This window comes from Pungitius pungitius, chromosome 5 (assembly GCF_949316345.1).
Source record: "Pungitius pungitius chromosome 5, fPunPun2.1, whole genome shotgun sequence".
Lineage (NCBI taxonomy): Eukaryota > Metazoa > Chordata > Actinopteri > Perciformes > Gasterosteidae > Pungitius > Pungitius pungitius.
Window position 1 is genome coordinate 23,234,418 of NC_084904.1, and position 20,881 is coordinate 23,255,298.

The window sequence follows — 20,881 nt, forward strand, 5'->3', positions numbered from 1 at the left end:
AGCACCACCTGAGTCCATCACCTGCTGCACCGCTGGCCTCCGACACAACTTGTGCCTGTTGATCTTTCCTGCCCCTCGTCGTCCCGTTTCTGGTGTGTGTGTGTGTGTGGGGGGGGGGGGCTTCAGGAATGCGAGGCGGGGGGAGCTGGTCCCAAACCGTCCCAAATGACTGCACACACAAAAAAGGATTTAAGTCTTTGTCACAATTGTTCCCTCAGACTCGGGTCCTGCACAAGACTCCCTAAACCTCCTCCTCACCCCTCAACCCGAACCCACCCCCTCATTGTATACGGCCCCCACCTTCACACACACACACCCACACAAACACCCCCCCCCCCCCCCCCCTCCGTCCCATCCTGACCCCGCCGTGTGCATAAAAGACCCATCAGAAGTATCGCTGGCCACATTTACAAGTGAAAGAGGCCCAATAATGGAGCGGTTAGGGAGAAGAATGAGGGGACGGAGGGGCTCTCACAGATGTGGAGGTGGGGGGGGGGGGAGCAGCGTCCCTTTGTCGACCCCCCCCCCCACCTCCTCCACAACCCCTGATGGAGGGGAGGAAAGAAGCGAGGGCCGGGAAGGAGGTGAGGTGGTAAAGCTGGGAGGTGAAAGTGTCTTCATACACTCGCCCTGTGGAGAGGGATCAGAGGGGAGGAGACAACGCGTGTTGTTGGTCCTCGTCTGCAGGGAGCCCACAGGTCACATGTGTGTACCTACATGTGTGTGTGTGTGTGTACCTACATGTGTGTGTGTGTGTGTGTGTGTGTGTGTGTTAGTACGTACATGTGTGTGTGTGTGCATGTTGGTGTGTGTGCACGTACATGTGTGTGTGTTAGCGTTGGTGTGTATGTACGTACATGTGTGTGTGTGTTAGTGTGTGTGTACATACATGTGTGTGTTAGCGTTGGTGTGTGTGTACGTACATGTATGTGTGTGTGCATGTTGGTGTGTGTGCACGTACATGTGTGTGTGTTAGCGTTGGTGTGTGTGCACGTACATGTGTGTGTGTTAGCGTTGGTGTGTGTGCACGTACATGTGTGTGTGTTAGCGTTGGTGTGTGTGCACGTACATGTGTGTGTGTTAGCGTTGGTGTGTGTGTTAGCGTTGGTGTGTGTGCACGTACATGTGTGTGTGTTAGCGTTGGTGTGGGTGCACGTACATGTGTGTGTGTTAGCGTTGGTGTGTGTGCACGTACATGTGTGTGTGTTAGCGTTGGTGTGTGTGCACGTACATGTGTGTGTGTTAGCGTTGGTGTGTGTGTTAGCGTTGGTGTGTGTGCACGTACATGTGTGTGTGTTAGCGTTGGTGTGTGTGCACGTACATGTGTGTGTGTTAGCGTTGGTGTGTGTGCACGTACATGTGTGTGTGTTAGCGTTGGTGTGTGTGTTAGCGTTGGTGTGTGTGCACGTACATGTGTGTGTGTGTTGTGTGCGTCCGTCTCATTGTGCAGGTATGGCAGCACAAGCAGCTGGCCCTGAAGAGGCCTCTGAGCTGACCTGTGGACCCCTCCTCTTCCTCACGCCGCCCGTGTGGTGGTGGTGGGGGGCGGGGTTTGAGGGGTGGGGGTAATGAAGTCATCACACCAGGGTGGCGGATAGAGACGTGGGAGATACAAGGAGGTGGAGGAGGGAACGTCACCTTCCTGCAGGTACGTTGTGTTTCCTGTTGGTTTGACCTGAAGGTCCAAAAAAAACCTTTCAAGGTTTCATTAAAAGACTCAACTGTGAAACTGATGTTTGGCTCTTTATTGACATCCAGATTAAACGTTTGTTTCTTGTCACACTTCTATGTTTCAAATCATCACGATGGAATTAAACTTGAGTTTACAACCTGTGGACCACCTCAAGTTTACTACCAAAAGCCTAAAATGTGATGGACCAAGAAGAGGACGCGGTCACCATGACGACATGGAATGCTGTTTTAAAGCTTGGAGTTTGATATTTTATCCGTCACCATTTTAGTTTATGGCTTCATAGAACATCACGAGAAGCCTTCATCACGAGAAGCCTTCATAGAACATCTCGTCTTCGGTCACAGAGTGTTTCAGAGACGCTCTGAGCTCTTTTAATGGATCTTTCTAGAAGAGGACCATGAAGTAAATTAATTTAATTTACTCACAAACATTAGTAATTAAGATGAAATAGTCCATAGAAACATGTGAGAAGACAAGATGTGACACACTGCTTCTATTTATTTAATGTTGAAGCCGTTTTGACCTTTAAGGTAAATTTCACTTTGAAATCAGTGTTAAAAATCATTTAAATATATTAAATATATTAAATTAGTAAGTAATCCGTTGGGTTTGAGGTCAGACTTTAAGTAGTTTTAACGTAGGAGGCTGAAAGAGAAGTGCAAATAAACACTTTAAAGGGATCTGACTACTTGTCAAGTGATGTTCTTTTATTCCTCCAACAGGCACTTCACAGGAGGCTGGAGCCTCAATGCTCCTCCTCAGAGACACCAACAGGAATACTGTGTACAAGTACCACTGTGTACAAATACCACTGTGTACAAAAACCACTGTGTACAAATACCACAGTGACACATTTTAAATCTTCATAAACATTTTGAGGAGTATTTTTGAGACACAAACTGCCTCCACAAAGGCTGAGTGTGTTTGATCCTCCGCAGCAGGAAAGTGCACTTTGTGTTACGATAACTTAATAATATCTTCATAATTAATAGTCTCACTGAGCTCTCCCTCTTGGGTCGACGCTGCCCCCTGCTGGCAGAGACGAGTCTGTGCTGGAAGACGCCGCAGGACGGAAGGAAGTCAAATTCATCTTCTGCTGCAGAATTCTTCTTCATAAAAAACTCCTCCAGAAGTTACAGGCTGAAGTAGGTTGTCCATGTTCATTAGTGTATATTGTTAAACTATAATTTGTTTTTTTGCCAGTGATGAAGATGATATTTCTCCCGTTACATGATGTTTCTTCTTCTGTGGTTTTTTCCTGCAGCATCGTTCAACACTTTCTTATGAAATAGGAAAGTTTATATTAAACTTCACTCAGCAAATCTTCCCTTTCTCGTCTGGATTTTTTTTAACAATTTAAAAAAAACATTCAGATGTATTAAAATCACCAAAATGATAAAATAAGTGTCAATCCCTTTTCCTGCCCCGCCTGTGGGAGAACTGGGAGGAGACCAGTGGAACCGTATCAGAGTAAAATGATGAAGGTCAATAAATACTGAAACGTCAACTCTCAGAAGTTTGAGGAGGAGTCGAGGTTGAGGGTCACGTGACCGACGATGCCTTCAGGGACCCGGCCCTTGAACAAAGCTGCGGTTGGCTTTCAGAGCCCCCCCCCCGCCCCGCCCCCCCCGAAACCTCCTCACTCGCTCTCCATCTTCTCTTGCCGGCCTCACAGGAAGAAGTTTATTTTGGCGGGGACGGCCTTGCAGCCGGCGGTGGAGAAGTAGTGTCCCGGGACGGGGGCGTAGGTCATGTCGCCGGCCACCGCCTCCACCACGTCGCCGCGGCCGCAGCTGCCGCGCTGGCAGAGCTGCGAGCGGACGCAGCGCTCCACGTGGCGCCGGCTGAGCGGCAGGAAGGGAACGAAGCGCCCGACGAGCCGCTGGAGCACCACCGAGGACCGGAAGAAGCCGCCTGGGGGGGGGGGGGGAGACGGGGAGGGGGGGGGGGGCTTTGTTTACCACCAAGTCTCTGGATGTTGTGTTGAAGCCGTTAACATCGATGTGACTGGAACCAATAAGACGAGCTGCGTCTGTCGGTTTGAAGTCGTCATTCTGGTGCTTTTTATTTCGTATGAAGCTTCATCCTCGTGCTTGTTTTTAAAAAGAGCTTTAACCACCATCAAGTACTATCATCCCACTTTATCTCTATTCTACTGATTTCACTTTGCTCCTTTCGTGGATCACTTCATCTGATGTCATAAAAAGGAGCCCCAGAGGACACTCACTAGTGGAGCTGTTGTAGACCGCCCGCGCAATGTCGTCCTGTAAGTCGGCCCACGTGATCTCCTCTCGGTCCCGACCAGCCTGCCGGCTCTCCAGAGCCTTTCTGTTGATCACCTCCTCTCCAGAGGTGCTGCAGGAGCACAACACACACACACACACACACACACTATGTATTTATGTCTATGTACTTACTATGTATTTTTATACACAATTAAAATGATAATACAAGTTAATAAATATACGTTTATGATGTGGAGCAGCTTTACATTATTATTGTTATTACTTGATCTCAAAGTGTAATTTGGATCATTCTAGAAAACCAGTTGCCCCAGTTTACCACCAGGATGATTTGAAACTCCACACACTTTTATTAATGAAATAAACCCATCCTTAGATCCTGTGTAGCCCAGTGTGTGTGTGTGTGTGTGTGTGTGTCTGTGTGTACCCGATGAAGACGTAGATGGCCTTGCGGTAGTTGGTGCGAAACACGACGTGCGAGGGACCCAGGAAGGGCTCCAGGACGTCGATGAGTCCCGGGGGCATCTTCTCCATCTCGTCGAACAGGAAGACGGAGCGAGCGCACTCCGTCAGGTTTCCCTTCACCCAACTCTTCAGCTCCTCCTGAACACCAAAAAGGAGAGGAGGGGGGGGCATGTAGTCCCAACAGAAGCTCCAAGGGACTCAAACAATACACCTCTATTAAACACGCCAGCCTTGTCTTGACAGTCCTGCTATGCTAAACGCCCCCCCCCCCCCCCCCCACTCACCCTGTACTCCTGCAGCCGGTCGGGGCGGGGGAAGTGCAGCGTGGGGATGAACTGGTGGACGTAAGGGCTGCTCATGGCCGAGCCAAACAGATGCTTCCCCAACATGGAGCTGACCAGCGTCTTCCCGGTCCCGGACGAGCCATGGAAGGACAGCACCAGGGGTCGATCCGGGCTTTTATTTTGAAGGAACCTCGCTACCTCCTCTGACACGATGTCCTGGGCCAGAGGTTGCCCGAAAACGTTCTTGTAGAGGTCCCACTCCAGGTCTGGTTGACAGGAAAGGAGAGCAGGGGTTCATGATATTGACCATCAACACTAAAATGTTTTAGGACCACAGCAAACTACAGATTTAAATGTGGTCTTTATTATTTCAATAACTGATATCTGATGTTCGTTATGGGTTTTTATTCATTGTCATGTCTCGCCTCTGAGATGTTGTACAAAAGTACAATATTTAAAGTAAACTAAGTGTATATTAGCATGTAAGAAGTTGAACATAAAAGGACATAATGGTATTCAATAATTTCCATTCAAGTCGCCACACTGAAGTGCACATTAAAGAAGAACACGTAGTAGACTGTGTTCCGTGTTGCGCTCACAGCAGCAGACTTCCGGTGAGGAGCTAGCTAGCATAACAGCGGCTACAACACTCCTCGGGAAAACGTTACACTCAAACCGTCAGTGTTCGTCTAAAGCACGTATAACACACATGTGACATATCACGCAGTTACTGGAGAAACATACACACGATACTTTCTCTTTTTTATTGTTAGCGCGGCAGGCTGAGCTAACGGTTAGCACGAAGCGGCGCCTGCTAGCCTGCTAGCTACCGTTAGCCGTGCAGCGGCGGCGCGTCTCACCTCTGATGTTGGGCTTGAAGTCGCACTCGCAGCTGTCCGATAAGCTGCAGTAAAGCCTCTGGAAAACGGCACTGACCGGACTACACGGGCACAGCAGCAGCACGGACAGCACGGACAGGACGGCCAGCATGGTGGCTGCCTGTGGGCAGACAGAAGAGCCGCAAGAACCGTCTCCACAACGAGCCTCGGTGAGTTCGTAGTTTTTCGGCTTCTCGGGAGCCCGTCCAGAGACACGCAGCGGAGTGACCGAGGGGACTACGTTTCCCAGCGTGCACCTGTCGAGGGGCGTTACGTGCGTGGACACGTTGGAAGATCACGGTCCAGAAAGCAGTAAACACAACGTCTGGAAAGAAATGTCCTATTTTATTGTGTTGCTATTTATCCAGAATTTTATCTTTTAAAAATATGTTTGTAAATTACACTGAATACAAAACATTACAAAACATCGTTAATAATAATGATAACAATAATATAAATCTGTATTCTTAGCAAGTAATTCAACAAGAAATAAACGTTGACACTTGGTACACATTTATATTTGTACTAACTGGTAATTAAAAAAATCAGTTGCCTGAGATGGTAAAAACCGAACGTGACGATTTTTGCATGCTTTTGTTTTATTTATTTATCCATTAAAGATACATAATCTTAGAGGGGATACAACTTTTCAATCACTGCAAGACAAAGGCTTTAGAAAGATGTCTTTTAATTAAGAGCAAACAAGTCTGTAGTCTTTGTGTTTGAGGTTGTCGTGATGTTCCTCAAGCGTTTTAGTACCAAGGCTCAGACGACCTAAACAACCATTCAATTTTCTTTAAATAATTCCAAAAAAATGTTATGAATGAATCAGTTTTAGTGAAAGCTGGGAGTCAATAAATTATTAATGTAACTGACAGTGTCGGCTCGACAGTGAGGTTAATATCTGTGTAGCAAGCACTGGAATCAGACTAAAGTTCTGACCTGATGACAGAATCAGCACCACTTTATTCACACGAGGAATCCCTAAACACACGTGATGGAGATCCTCTGTTATTTTGTTGTACAGTACGACGTACGAAGGTCCGGCCTTCAGACACACGGAGGCTCAGCCTCATCTCACAAAAAAACAACCTTCTGTTTTGTTTCCACAGAACAAAAGCAGCAGAACCGGGCACAGTGCTGCACACGTGCACAGAGGTCATCCGCTGTTGGGTGGATGGCGTCTTGGTGGAGGTGAGACCAGGCGTTAAAGTCCTCAGGACAACGGGAGGATGGAGAACGACGTCACAGCCAGTTTGTGAGGAAACAAACCGCCAAATCAAACGTGCACACCGCGAACTCCGAGGCTTCTGGGGTCCGCCCACCGGGACAGAGACACCCGAGAGAGGTCGGGGGTCAGCGTGATCGCAGCGGCGGCTCCAGCCGGTTGGACAAGGCGGTCAGAACCTGGTCGAACTTGGCGTGTCGCAGAGCCCGGCTCTCCTCGGCTCCCCTGCTCCCCCACAGCAGCCTCATCTGGAAGTCGGTCAGGAAGAGCTCCAGGACCTCCGGCTGCTCCTGGAAACCTGCGACGTGTCAACAACGGCAACAATAACCACCACACCCCCGTAGAGCCTGAGGCGTTCCCCCGGTAGACCCACCACAGGGGGGCGCCCCACCTCTATTCACTCTCAAGAGGCCTCTCACCTTGGAGTTTGCTCTCGGCGTTGGAGCGGTAGACGCCCCCCAGCTGAGCGATGGTCCTGGCCGCCCCCAGGTGGAACATGACCACGTCCACCCCGACCTCCGCCGTCTCCCATGGCTCCGCCCCCTCGCCCACCGCCGCGCCCTTCTCCAGCAGGCCCAGGAGGGGCAGGACGTGGGGGAAGGTGGTGCCGGCCAGCGGGCAGCTCTCTGGGGGTGGAGGGGGGGGGGGACAAAGGGCTCGGTTGGCGTCTTTCACCTGGGAGGAGTTTAAAGTGGCGAGCGGACACCTACCCATGCCGTCGTTCAGGCTCTTCATGAAGGGCCTCAGCGTCTTCTCGTAGAGGATGGCGCCCTCGGTGTGGCGCTGCCGCAGCGCCGTCCAGGTCTGCTCCAGACGGCACACCTGAGAGACGGAGGGACGTCAATGAGACCTGGGGGGCCCCCCGCCGGGTTCAAATCACAGCTCTGTGACACAATGATGATGATGATGATACAACGTTTGTTTGTTTAAATCACAGTGGGATTGTGGGACATTGTGAGTTTTAGCTTTAATGTTGTTATTTGATGGAAAGCCCTTCGTGACGCATCTGGACCTACTGGTACCACATGACAGAACCAACACTGGAAATGCAGATATTTAAAGAAGCTAAACTGGATTATTCAATTAAAAAGTCAATTTCAGTAATTTATTCATTTATTTTACCTTTATCTGTTTTAAATGGGAGAAACTTAAAGGTTAATGGTTTCCAGAACTAAAAGGTGAATTTTGGATAAATGCAGGTTCCAAATTTATTTTAATATCTCTTTATATGAATTTATTAATAAGCAGACACATAATGAGCTAAATCCAGACACTGTACTGTGAATGACATCCACCTGCATCGATGTCACCTTTCTGTCTCTGTCTCACCTGCGGCAGCTCCAGCGCCCTCATGACGGCGGCGAAGCCGAACAAGTCGCCCGTGGTCCCCTTCAGCTCCGCCGCGATTTGTATGATTTTGTGCAGCAGGCCGGCCCTCTCCTCAGTCGTCCCCGTGCAGCCCAACACGTCCACCGCCAGCGTGGTCGCCATGGTGTGGAACCTGCAGGAGGCCGGAGAGACTTCAGAGGTCGCCACCATCCCGCCGGCGGCGAGGGCGCCAAAGGCCCGCGATGCTCCCGGAGGTCCGTTCTCCGTCCCACTCAACAACAACAACAACAACCAGAAGTAACATTTGTAAAAGCTGCCCCACCTCTCCAGCAGGTCCAGTCGCAGCTGCTGGCCGTGTGGCAGCGTGAGCAGCTCCATCCCTGAACTAACTCCCATCATCCTTTGCGCCTCCGGAGTCACCTCAAGAATTCTGGCCACCTGGGAAACACGGACAAACATTCACTGCTGTGCCCCTGAATGCGTCTCTGTCCATGGATGGAGACATCCGGAGTGTCCTCTCACAGTTGCGATGAGAAGGATGAGGGTCATTTAAAAAGGTCGGTCCAAAGTCCCGCCTCTTTCCTAAAGGAACCAGATGCCAGATTCACCACTTGGTTCCTCTGACTGGTCCTGAACCGCGTTGTTTCTGCTTCCTGTTTACGGAGGGACCATGTCACACCCACCCTGCAGTCAGCCTTGGTGATGTGCCTGGCCGCCGTGCGGGGGTCGACCTCGGCCAGCAGCTCCTTAACCCGCCGCAGGACCCCCACCTCCAGAGGCCGGTTGTCCGCGGGCATCAGCGGCGAGCGGTACCTGCTCGGCGTGAAGGAGGAGGCCGTCTCCACCACCGGCGATTGGTACGCGCTGCCACCCTCCACCCTCGCCGACCCGTCCTCTGCCCGCAGCCTGCCCACGTAGCTCCGGGGGCCGGGCTGCAGCTCCGTGTAGCAGCTCCCCGGGTCATCGGGGGGCGGGGCCTCCCGGCTCGGACCACGGCGCCGCAGGGTGCCGCTCGGAGACGCGCCGGCTACATGGAAATATAGAATATAAAGACTTTTAGTACTCGAGTTAAATACTTCCCTTCGGGCTTCTAATGGAAACACACGTGTGATATTATATATTATATATAATACTATAATACATTATTGTTCTGTGATGAATCATTTCTGTTGTTTGACACTCTGAAACCAGGTGATGTAACTCGGGCTCAACCAACATGACGAAGACGTTTCTTCTTGTTGCTGCAATGCCGAGATTATTTCATCTAGGTTATTATTTAAATCAAGTTCCTTGCCGGCGTGTCTCCGTACTACTATTACCTACTATTAGGTTTTATATTACTACCGCGTGGTGTCACGCGGCTTCACGTTAACCTCGTGAGGCCCTTCGATCCGGCTCGGCGTTGCGTAACAGACCTGCGTACGGCGCACACGCCCTGAACTTTGGCCCCGAGGCGAGGACTCGCTGAGAGAGCTCGGCTCAGAGAGGGAGCTTCACACGAGAGAGAGACCTGAGGACTGTGGACGTACCGGTGAGTGTGAATACATCAGAGCTTCAGAGCCGCGGTTTGGTCCGTGTGACGGACATGTGCGCTGAGTACTCGCAGGAGTCTTGTGTGTTGACGAGCGGGAGGAGAGACTTTCAGGCTTTGAGACACTTGGTCTTCTCACGGTCGGCTTCATTTAACCAAGAGAAAACGATCAACGTTCCGAGGTTTGGATGAGAAGACAAAATGAGAATTCAAGCAGGAGCATTGTCTTATTTTGTAGAAAGATGTGTGTTCTCTCTTTTATACAGAGGACATTTATTACAGGTAGACTTGGCTTAATGTGTGTCGGAGCTATTGACGTGTCTGAAGCACTCTGTGAGGCTGAAGAATTTACTCTGGTTCTTATTAGCACCATGTGTAGAAGCTTGTTTGACCTTTGTCCCACTACATTGAAGAAGGGCGGTTCCAACCCTTTCAAAGCTCTACACCAAAAGCTGTGAAACCTGAGCATGGGAACATCTTGTAGATCCAGAAGGGCTTTTGTAAACATGTTGGAAATAAGTGGCCGGAATTCTCTGAGAGGCTTGTGTAATCAGCAAATCTGGACGTTATATAAGTCTCACGAGCAGAAAAGCCTCGTAGTGATGTGCATCGCCACTGTTTTGACTGCTGAAAAGGTAATAGAACTTATAGTACCTTGTATGATTATGTAGTGGAATACCTTATACTACACATTATTTATGACTATGTTGTAGAATAACTTCTAGTACACATTATTTATGACTATGTTGTAGAATAACTTTTGTGGCCTAAACTATACTGAAACAGAAAAAATAAGTAAATGATGGAAATAAAATGCTAAACCCAGGACTGGTCTCCTGGAGTCCTAAATTCAACCACGAGCTCTCCTGCTTCTACTCTACTAAATCAAAGCTTTTAGGCAAATAACAGCTGCTTTATTGCTTTATTGCTGCCATGTGACTTTTCTTATCTGGGTGCAAATAGAAAATGCTTTTCAAAAGCGCTGAATGTTTGCTGTTGTCGGCTCAGTGGCCAAACCTCAAGTCACAAACGCCACCCGTGCACCAGACGACATGTTCGATTTAGCATAAAGAAATCCGTATGCATGTCCTCATCCTCTCTGATACGCCTTATTAGATAAGTCACCCCTCCTTCAAGGGAAATTTTTTGAATGCTCAAATGCATCCATCAAAGAGTTCTCACAAAATTAGAAACTGAGGTGACAAAAACCTCCTCTGGAAGGTTGTTAATAGGATGCGTTCTCTTGAATCTAACATCCTCACGTCTCTCCTCAGAATCTTTTTCAGGGATGTACCGACCGGCCTTGTTGGCACTTGCCGTGCTGCTCTGCTCCTCACTCCCGGTGAACGGAGGGAGAATCTTAGTGTTCCCTGTGGACGGAAGCCACTGGATCAACATGAAAGTCCTCGTCGAGGAGCTCCATGCCAGAGGCCACGAGATCACAGTGATGAGGTCGTCAGACAGCTGGTACATCAAGCCCGAGTCCCCCCACTACCAGTCCATCACGGTGAACTCCTCTGCCGGGTTCGACGAGGAAGGCTTCGGGTCATTTGTAGACACAATGATGAACATGCGGCGGAACGGCGCTTCGCTCTGGGCTCGTATTTCTCTGGAGTTTGAACTGGTGGAGAAGTTCTATCAGATGAATAAAGAGTTGATTCAGATGGTGGGGACAATGTTTGAGAACACCAAACTGATGCAAAGCCTCATCGATGCCAAATACGACTTGTTCCTGACGGACCCTGCCATCGGTGCAGGGGTGCTTCTGGGTCACCGCTTGGGTCTTCCTCTCGTCTTTAATGTGAGGTGGACTGTTCAGGGGGAGGGGCACCGTGCCATCGCTCCTTCCCCGCTGTCATACGTCCCAATTCCAGGCGCAGAGCTGAGCGACAAGATGACGTTTCCCCAAAGGGTCAAGAACCTACTTTACCTTTTCTTCACCTATTTCCAGACATGGTATGTCACGGATTCAAACTACAAGCCGTTTGTCCGCCGTTACTTCGGAAACGATGTACATTACATGGAGCTGTTTCAGGCGGCGGACATCTGGCTGATGCGCAACGATTTCACCTTTGAGTTCCCGCGACCCACAATGCCCAACGTTGTCTACATGTCAGGATTCCAGTGCAAGCCCTCCAAGCCGCTGCCCAAAGAACTAGAGGACTTTGTGCAGAGCTCCGGTGAGCACGGCGTCATCGTTATGACATTGGGTACCCTGGTGGCAAAACTTCCCGAAGACGTCACAGAGGAAATCGCCGCCGCTTTCGCCCAACTTCCTCAGAAGGTGATCTGGAGACACAAAGGCAAAAGACCCTCCACCATCGGCAACAACACCTTACTGCTGGACTGGCTGCCTCAGAACGACCTCCTGGGCCACCCAAAGACCAGAGTGTTCGTGGCCCACGGAGGTACCAACGGCATCCAGGAGGCCATCTACCACGGGGTGCCCCTGGTCGGCCTGCCCCTCATGTTCGACCAGCCGGACAACTTCTTCAGGATGAAGACGAGAGGTGTGGCCAAAGTCCTGGACATCGCGACCGTGAACAAGGAAAACTTCCTGGAGGCTCTGAAGGACGTACTCTACGATCCGACCTACATGGAGAAGATGAAGGTGCTGTCCAGCCTGCACCGAGACCAGCCCATGAAACCGCTGGACCGGGCCATGTTCTGGATCGAGTTTGTCATGAGGCACAAGGGGGCAGCACACCTGAGGACGGACTCCTACAAGATGTCCACCATCCAGTACCACTCGATTGACGTGGTGGCGTTTCTGCTGGCAGTTATTTTGCTTGTATTTTCCGTTTTCGTTTGTGCAGTTAGGTTTTTGTGGCGAAGAGTTTTCTCCGGAAGTAAAGTCAAAAAGGAATGAGCCGCTAGATAGTTATCCGGATTGTTGTGTTCTAAACAGTCTTACATCGGTAATTTAACACGCCTCAGTGTGTCGTTAAAAGAAATCGCAAACCTTATATTACCCAACTGTTTCAGCTAATCACGTCCGGTTAACGTTGTTTTTCCTTGTTCAATTTGTCGGCTAGCAGAATACCTGAAACCTCAAATTAATTTTATAAAAACAGTGGCACATGTATCTTGTTCTACAAATGTATGTTTTTAAAATAATTATTTCATGCTGTAAATAAAAAGTACCAAAATTATTTGTTGAAAAGTTAGTTGATGTATTGGTTGGTTGAATTGCTTCACAAAACATTGGTTATTTTTTGAGTAATTTTACAAATATTCAAGGATTTTTTGCATGTATTGTCATATGACACCAATCTGCACATCTGCAGCTTTTAACATGTTATTGTGTTGAGATTTAATACTCATAAATTCCCATATTTCTTTATTTAAGAGCCGACGGAGTAGAGACATGAAGGTTGGAGACAGAGGAGGACATCAAACATCAAAAGTCCCTGACTGAACTGTATATGCTGCGGTCATGTGATAGCTGCTTCTTATTTTTCATAAAAAGCGTCCCATATGATGCAACTATATAATCTTTGGTTTGGGAAAAGATATCAAGTATTTCCTTCATAGCCGAACCATACCAGTTTACTTTCCCCTGCAGCCCTCTGTAACCCCCACCATCTACAACAACTTGGCCTCCAACAGAACTTCCTAGTGGACTCAATGCCAACAATTTAAATGTAATAATTTAACAGTGATATATATTAATGCTAAAACTATTGGACTGGTTCAGGGCGTCACAGCGAAGAGGACTAATAACTCACTGTTGTGCAGAGCAGAGAGAGAGGATTCTCCAGCAGACAGCTCAGTGTTGACATCCGGCTCCCTCTGGTGGAGAGAGGAAGGACTGCATGCATAGAGAGAGACAGTTATTTATTAAGTAGCATTGTTTCATTATTTAGGTTTGATTCAAAGATATATTAAGAATGATTTTTCTGTTTTGTAGTCAGTTTAATTCTTTGTTTTTATGTTGTTTTTTACATAACTTTGTCTGTCTTCTTCTGTCCCATCTACATTACCTATTTTTTTGTACATAAAAGCAACATTTTTCATTTCCCCCCAAAACTCAATATCACCCATCAGAAATACTGCATTTTGTTCTCGTTACGTTCATCCTCCCGGTGAGACCTCACCTCCTGGGACAGACCTCCTCCTCGCTCCCGTCCTTCAGCCCCCTGCGGCAGGACGGCGGGCTGACGGCGACGCCGAACGCCGTCTCCAGGTATCCCAGCGGCAGCGTCCTGTTCACGGGCCGAAGGATCCGAGCTGCGCTCCACCGGCTCAGAGCCGCCCCGCTGCCCACGAAGAAGCGGACCAGGTCCGGCAGGGAGTCAAAGGCCTCGGCCTCGAGACCGTACCGGACCCGAGGGTCCGTCTCCGAGGACCGGACGGCCGCTGTCGTTGTGACAACGAAGTGAAGGGTCTTCTGCTCCCAGCGGACGGTGAGGACGAAGTCGCCCAGACTGGCCTGAGAGTCTCTGATCAGGAAGTCGCCGTGGTTCAACACCAGGCTCTCAGACACCTAAAGAGACGTGAATGGGTTGAAGTGGATTGAGTTATTGGTGGACACAAGGAAGGTTGTTTAACTGGTGCCAACATCTCAAGTGTCTCCCATTTTTAAGTTCAAATCATATAATGAAGAAAAAATCAGTATTTTCAAAGTATTTTTTTCCATTCACACAGGATGTGATTCACTTTTCTAGATTAAGAGAAGGATTCCAAAACCAGTGTGAAACACCTCCACCAAGTTAGTGATTTAAGGATCAACCAACCTGCAACTTTATGGCTCTATATGGCTCCATAATGACTGTTTACTGTATGAGCAATGTGACTCAGTAGGACCATAACTTACTGGGGTCTGTCCTTTACCTGGTAGGACCTGTCATTTACTCACTGTCTTTACTTATTTGCTTACTTTACTTAGTGGGGCCTGTCCTTTAATTAGTGGGACCTGTCTTTTACTTAGTGGGGCCTGTCCTTTAGTTAGTGGGACCTGTCTTTTACTTAGTGGGGCCTGTCCTTTAGTTAGTGGGACCTGTCTTTTACTTAGTGGGGCCTGTCCTTTAGTTAGTGGGACCTGTCTTTTACTTAGTGGGGCCTGTCCTTTAGTTAGTGGGACCTGTCTTTTACTTAGTGGGACCTGTCCTTTAGTTAGTGTGGCCTGTCCTTTAGTGGGGCCTGTCCTCTACCTATTAGGACCTGTCCTTTACTTATTGGGGCCTGTCCTTTACCTATCAGGACCTGTCCATTACTAAGTTGGGCTTGTCCTTTAGTGGGACCTGTCCTTGGGACCTGTCCTTTACCCAGTGGCAACTTATATAGAGCCATAAAGTGGCAACTTTGTGTTAATCACACATTTTAGTTAGAGATTATCTCAGTAAAACACATTAAACAACGTGAAAGTGAAGTAGACACACATTTGTGTGTGTCTCTACTTCAAAAGATCATGAGGAATTTGAGGTGAATTGGTTGGTAGCAACCAACATTTAACATTTTTTTTAAATTGCCTTCAAAAAATTGTGTTGTCCATGTGTGTGAAATTATTTCACTTGTACTACAATGTGGGGACCGACACTTATTCTCATCATTATGAGGACACTTTACAATTGGGGACAAAACTAGCTTTTCAAGACTAGATTTGGTCTATTGCCTTCTAATGGTGTGTGTGTGAGTGTGTGTGTGTGGGTGTGTATGTGTGTACATGTGTGAATGTGTGGGTGTGTATGTGTGAATATTTGTGTGTGGGGGGAGGGGGGGTGCGTGTGGGTGGGTGCGTGTGTATGTTTGTGTGTGTGTGGGTGCGTGTGAGTGGGTGTGTGTGTATGTTTTTGTGCGTGTGGGTGGGTGCGAGGGTGTGTGTGCGAGGCCGACCTTCCAGGGGACCCGTCCGTGGTACCAGGCGTGACTCTTCAGGTTGCTGCTGCTCAGCTTCAGCTCCTCCTCCAGCTGCTTGCTCAGTTTATCTGACGGCGACTCTATCCAGAACTGTTCTTTGGAGAACTTAAAGGCACAGAGACAAACAACAACAACTAAATAAAACAATAACATTAGCTTAGAACATTCAGGTAGCATCTTCTGCTTCTGGGGTCTGAACCAAAGGCGGAGACACATTTCTGCTTCTTGTTTCCAAACCAAACTCCTCTTGCTTTCTTAAAAGAAGTCTTTAAATATTCCCTGGGGAGGGGGCCATTGTAGGTAAATCCTTCGCCTTTTCCAGCTCTGTTTTCTGTGCGCTACCCCGAAGACGGCGGTAGGGTAGGGGGGCGGGCGGCGGCGCAGCTCTGGCATACCTCCCCCCGACCCCCCCCCAAGAACCCACCAGACCCTTTGCCGTGGAGTCTTGGGCTCGCTGCCCAGACGACGTCGTTGTGCGACGGGGGTCATCGCTCAGTGGCGCTTTTGTCCCGCGGCGTCTTTGTACAAACACAAGCGAATACTTCATGTCCAGAGTGTACGGCGACGCCGAGACGCCGGGATGCTTTGGTTTTTGGGACACGCATTTACACAAAAACAAACGCACACAATAGTTGCTGTTACTCCGCTGTTTAATAGGTGACATGTAAATCCTCCCTGACACCTCCACGCCCCTCAATATCTGACAGAATGGTTTAACCCATTGGGCAGCATAGGACGGTGTGTTTGTGTAATCTGATGGGGGGGGGGGGTAATGAGCTTTAATTTCATTAGTATCATTCATTGAGTGTCTCTTTCAGACGCGTGTGTTTGTTGTGTATTCAATCATCGATGAATTCTCTTCCCAGGCACAGCCGGCCGCGGTAACCATAGGCAACCGCAGCAGCTTCAAAGCACTTCACCGCAGAGGGGAGTGAACCCCTCCCTCTCGGGCCCCCGGGTCCTGTCTGTCACCCTCTGCTGATTGAATTGTTGAGTTTAGAAGAGTTCTAATTGAACCTACGCTGGGAGAGGAAAGTGTCTTTTTTGAACTGGGGGAAAGGAAGCTGCACACGAGAGATAACGCTGTTACAAGAAACTACATTTGAAGTCTAGTAAAGAGGAAGTTTACCTTCACATATTCTCCAGTGCTGTCCGTCACGTCCTGCTGACTGAGAAACAGACAAAACAACCAATCCGCAGATGAGTAATTCATCATCATCACCAACTGGAAACTTTCACTCAGCGCAACAGAAACATGTTGTTTTGCCCACAAAGAAGTATTGAGGTTCAGTAGACAGCCCTAAATACTCCAGCAGTACTAATAGCAGTAACAGCAGTATCAGCAGTACAGTTGAGTCATTCTCTCCGTCCTGTTGCACAACTCTCTGACAGCAGCAGTGTGTCCCCCCCACAACAAAGCTGTCTCTGGGGAGGAAAAATAAGAACCTTGTATCTCTTGTTCAGGGAGCCACATTCACACCCCCCCCCCCCCTGCAGTCCGAAGCATCTCAGAACTCTTTAAACACTTTCAGAGCAACGTTAAAAATACATTTTCTTAATGAAACTAGAAAGTGCAGATGCGTGGTTTCTCTGTGACCGGAGGAACTCAAACTTAAAAGCTGTTAAAGTGCAACTAACTGTTGAAACTTGTGTCCTGGTGAAGAAATGTCCTTTCTGATAAGCTCTGAGAACGATTTCTCTTCTTCTGTTTAATTTAACGAGTGTGTTTCTAAAGTCCTGGTCTACACTTAACTGTTCCCAGGGAGGGGGGGGGGGGACTCCATCCCCCTGGGGGCCGCACTCACCCAAACCAGCATTACATTTGACTGCACTTCCTGCTCCTTCTTCATCCAGAAACACACACACACACACACACACACACACACACACACACACACACACACACACACACACACACACACACACACACACACACACTAGCTGTGGTTCAAAGCTCCCACAATAACCAAAAACAAATGTGACCTCAAACACTTTAAAATAGAGGTTTAACCTCCACAACCACTTCTGCTCGGGCTGATTAGTGCTAAACAGAAGTGTTGCAGTGTTTCGCACGATACCTTATTTTTGTTTATTTATTTTCACAATTCAAGCAAAACAAAATGAACAATATGAATGAATGAATCTCACTGTGCAGGAAGCCTTCACCTTTATAACATTAGAATATTTACAAGCCTTATTGTTATTACATTACATCATTTATTGTATTACTTACAATCTGTAACAGTAGGACATGAATTCAATTACATTTGTAATTCTTAATTTAAGATGCTGTCATCTCACATTCATGTGCTCACCTGTCCTCGGGTTCCGCCTCCTGGCAGCCGCTCACAGCCTTCGTGGTTTCCTGCGTTTGGCGGCGAGCTGCTTCGGCTATCGGGTCCATCGGCACGTAGAGGTCCTGCGAGGACGCCGCTCGGGGGCCGCTGGTCGCCATGTTGACAGGCTCTCTTTCTAAAGCCCCCCCGCTCCTCTTGAAGGGGTCCGCGGGAGGATCATCGAAGGGGCTTCCGTGTGCCGAGGTCAGAGGTGAAGCGGGGCCGGGTGGGGTGGTGGTGGTGTTGGTGGGCGGAGGCCTGGCCGGTGCAGCACCAGGGAGAGTCCGGTCCAGACTGGTCAGACGGAGGCTGGACAGGGCACTGAGCAGAGGGGAGTCTCGGACGTGCTCCCCCGCCCTCCGCCGGCTCCGCTCCTCCTCCTCCTCTTTCTCCTCCTCCTCCTCTTTCTTCTTCTTCTTCTTCTTCAGCCCCCTGCTGCTCTTCTTCTGGGACTGGCTGCGTGGCACCGTGCCCACGTGTGTGTACATCTGGCTGGAGTGGGCGTACCCGGGGCTTCGGAGGCAGGCGTCCATGTCGTCCACCGATTGCTTGGCTTCACCGAGGCTCCCATGATGCTCTGGGGCCGCTTTGACGTTGGTCTTCTCTGTCGGGCGGCGGGTGGACAGATTAGTCAGGCTCCCAAACCATCTGAGACCTAAAGAGAAAGAAAAATATCCTTCATCGGCATCATCGAGATGAAAGACCAATCAAAGCCATTTGTGGTATTTTACAGACACAAAATGTGATTTCAATTGGGGACTCGTGGAGATGTTTCCGCTTTTGAAGCTGTTGAGTCTTCAGGTTGCTATGAAAATTGATGTCACTACATTAGATGTCACTAAATGATGTGATGACATAGTTACGCAACAAGGGGAAAATATAGTTACAGGACAACGTACGCAGCGACAGCTTGGTAACGGATCTGAACCGAGGAGCGATGGACAGCTTCAGCCACTTTCTTCCATCTGTCCATCATTCCGTTGCACGAGTTTACGTGCAGTCGGGTTCTCTTTCCATAAGAATTCTTATTGTTTTACTACGAACCCAACAACGATCCTGCAGATCTCCAAAAACATGCACTAGTTTTGGGAGTTTGTTTTTGCACAGAGAGACCAAACACTTTGTTGTTAATGCTCTGCAGGTCGTGACCTAAATGTTGACACGCTCTGAAATGACTGAAACCACTTCCTGTTCCTCCTTGTGGGGCGGTGTGTTGCTTTCACTGACACACTGAAAACACCCGACCGGTGGACTGTGACCATCGGGCTGTTTGGATCAGAACCCGTCCGTGTGATTCTGCCCCCCCCCTCAGAGAGTCTCCTCTGCCTGCGAGCCTTCTGAGGAATGTTGTCATACCCTCGTGTCACTGAAGTTTCCCACAGGGTCAGGTTACGTTACCCCCAGACCCCCCCCCCCCCCCCCCCCCTCCCCCGGGGGACCAAAACCCCCCCTCAACGGGTATTTATTATCTCTGCTAAACATGGTCTGGTGCTTTGGAGGAGGGAGATGATGGAGGGTTAGATGCAAGAAGCCTTTTTCTGTGCTGATGGATTTTAATTAATATTTTTGCTATTAGAAGCAAATTAAGTCAAAGAACACAGCAATTGGTGTAAGGCCTCCAGATGCATCATGGGTAACAAGTCAACAACAACAAAGTCAAACTGTAGAAGAAGAGACCGTTGTCCTTTCAGGAGACGTCTGATTGTTGAACTCTCAGCTGTGCGTCCAGTGGACACAAAGACACAACTGTGCTTCATTTACAACAAACATAAAGTGAACAAAGAGCCAGCACACACACACACACACACACACACACACACACACACGCACACACACACACACACGCACACGCACACACACACACACACGCACGCACACACACACACAACAGTTCAGTGTCTTTTGTACGATTACACAAACAAACTTTATCTGCCTCTTTTCCGCTGACTAACTTTAACCCCGACATCTTTAAACTTGGAATTCATTTTTCCAAATGAAGAAGGGAATTAAGTTCATTTACTAAGTACTGTGTACTGTGTTGTAACTGTGTTTTAATAGTACAGTCCAGGATTTTTTATTTCTGGAAGCTTCATTTTGTCCCAAAAAAGTAAAGAAATAAAGAAATAAGACAAATGGGTCACAAATCAAAATGATTCATCTTTAACTCCTTCAGACGCTGTTTTTAAAGTGATTGTTGAGAACATGTAGAACATCTGAGATGTAGTGAAGGAGAAGTAGAGATACTCCTGTGAAGTACTTGAAACTGGAGCATCCGATCTCACAGTAGAAGTACTCTGTGTACTACATGTATATATATATATATATATATATATATATACAGATATTGGTGCTTTCTTCATGATAATTTAATCAAACAAAGTGAAATAGAACTTACTCAGTTTTCGTCTGTTCATGGTTCGACTTCCGGAGACGTTTCCTTCGCACAGAAAACAGTTTCTGCGGCGTGATGATCGACCGCGTGCTCAGAACTCCACTTCCTGTCGCATGAGGAGCTGACAGGAAGTGCTCACGGTGATGCAATCAGGTGAGAAGTCATTTCATGACAACACAAGCTTTAATGGACAGACCTGGGTCCTTACATGGGACATGTGGACGCGTTCTTCACTCCGTTCTGGAACTGACCTGAGAACAGGAAAAAGCAACAAGACTCATCCATTTATCAGCGGGATGTTGTGATAAAGTTTTACAGCGAGTTCCAACCTTCCTTAAATGTGAACTTTTACCCCAGTGACATTTTAAACAAAAAACTTTTACTCCAGTTAATAGTCACTCGTGTGAGGGGACACCAATGGTTTCATCTGTTCACCATTGATGGAAGTTCTGCCATTTTATTCATTTTAAAATTGTATTCATTTTTCTTTAAGTAAATCAGTAAATAAGTTTTTCTTGAGGGAGCCACAGAAAAACAGACAAAATGAAAAAGCTAAATTTCTATTTATAATTAGAAAAAGGAAAGTGATTAAAGTCACAGAAGTATTAAGTAAATAAAAACTACACAAGAGAACAATTTCACT

The 20,881-nt window shown here is 48.2% G+C and overlaps 3 protein-coding genes across 5 annotated transcripts; 1 reads left to right on the plus strand and 2 right to left on the minus strand.

Annotated features, from left to right (window-relative positions):
- Positions 1–1,736: 1,736 nt before the first annotated feature.
- Positions 1,737–5,820, minus strand: tor2a (torsin family 2, member A). The gene is made up of 5 exons (XM_037482376.2): positions 5,546–5,820; positions 4,686–4,951; positions 4,364–4,539; positions 3,921–4,048; positions 1,737–3,607 (listed from the first exon to the last, which is right to left on the minus strand). The coding sequence occupies exons 1-5, from the start codon at positions 5,673–5,675 to the stop codon at positions 3,363–3,365; spliced, it is 945 nt and encodes a 314-aa protein (XP_037338273.2). The 5' UTR covers positions 5,676–5,820; the 3' UTR covers positions 1,737–3,362.
- Positions 5,821–6,142: 322 nt separating this feature from the next.
- On the minus strand, positions 6,143–20,330 carry sh2d3cb (SH2 domain containing 3Cb). Its single transcript, XM_037482239.2, has 12 exons — positions 20,242–20,330; positions 17,826–18,501; positions 16,640–16,679; positions 15,487–15,615; positions 13,749–14,137; positions 13,380–13,462; positions 8,804–9,147; positions 8,443–8,558; positions 8,121–8,292; positions 7,502–7,613; positions 7,211–7,417; positions 6,143–7,089 (listed from the first exon to the last, which is right to left on the minus strand). The coding sequence occupies exons 1-12, from the start codon at positions 20,258–20,260 to the stop codon at positions 6,920–6,922; spliced, it is 2,457 nt and encodes an 818-aa protein (XP_037338136.2). The 5' UTR covers positions 20,261–20,330; the 3' UTR covers positions 6,143–6,919.
- On the plus strand, positions 9,265–13,302 carry LOC119224853 (UDP-glucuronosyltransferase 2A2-like). 3 transcript variants are annotated; one of them, XM_037482298.2, is made up of 2 exons: positions 9,265–9,651; positions 10,926–13,302. In XM_037482298.2, exon 2 carries the CDS (start codon positions 10,940–10,942, stop codon positions 12,518–12,520), a length of 1,581 nt encoding a protein of 526 aa, XP_037338195.2. In that variant the 5' UTR covers positions 9,265–9,651; positions 10,926–10,939; the 3' UTR covers positions 12,521–13,302. The 3 variants fall into 3 exon arrangements, with proteins under 3 accessions (XP_037338195.2, XP_037338196.2, XP_037338197.2); XM_037482299.2 differs by lacking the exon at positions 9,265–9,651 and adding an exon at positions 9,662–9,833; XM_037482300.2 differs by lacking the exon at positions 9,265–9,651 and adding an exon at positions 9,862–10,286.
- Positions 20,331–20,881: the final 551 nt, after the last annotated feature.

Bases quoted from the DNA above. Each gene is read 5' to 3' on its own strand.
- sh2d3cb (XM_037482239.2), bottom strand. The intron at 7,614-8,120 runs GTGAGACAGAGA...TCCGTCTCTCAG, and splicing joins GGGCGCTGGAGCTGCCGCAG to GTGTGCCGTCTGGAGCAGAC. The intron at 7,418-7,501 runs GTAGGTGTCCGC...CTCCACCCCCAG, and splicing joins GAGCCTGAACGACGGCATGG to AGAGCTGCCCGCTGGCCGGC.
- tor2a (XM_037482376.2), bottom strand. From the start codon at position 5,675: ATGCTGGCCGTCCTGTCCGTGCTGTCCGTGCTGCTGCTGTGCCCGTGT. The intron at 4,952-5,545 runs GTGAGACGCGCC...CCTGTCAACCAG, and splicing joins CTTCAAGCCCAACATCAGAG to ACCTGGAGTGGGACCTCTAC. The intron at 3,608-3,920 runs GTGAGTGTCCTC...CCCCCCCCCCAG, and splicing joins GGTCTACAACAGCTCCACTA to GCGGCTTCTTCCGGTCCTCG.
- LOC119224853 (XM_037482298.2), top strand. From the start codon at position 10,940: ATGTACCGACCGGCCTTGTTGGCACTTGCCGTGCTGCTCTGCTCCTCA.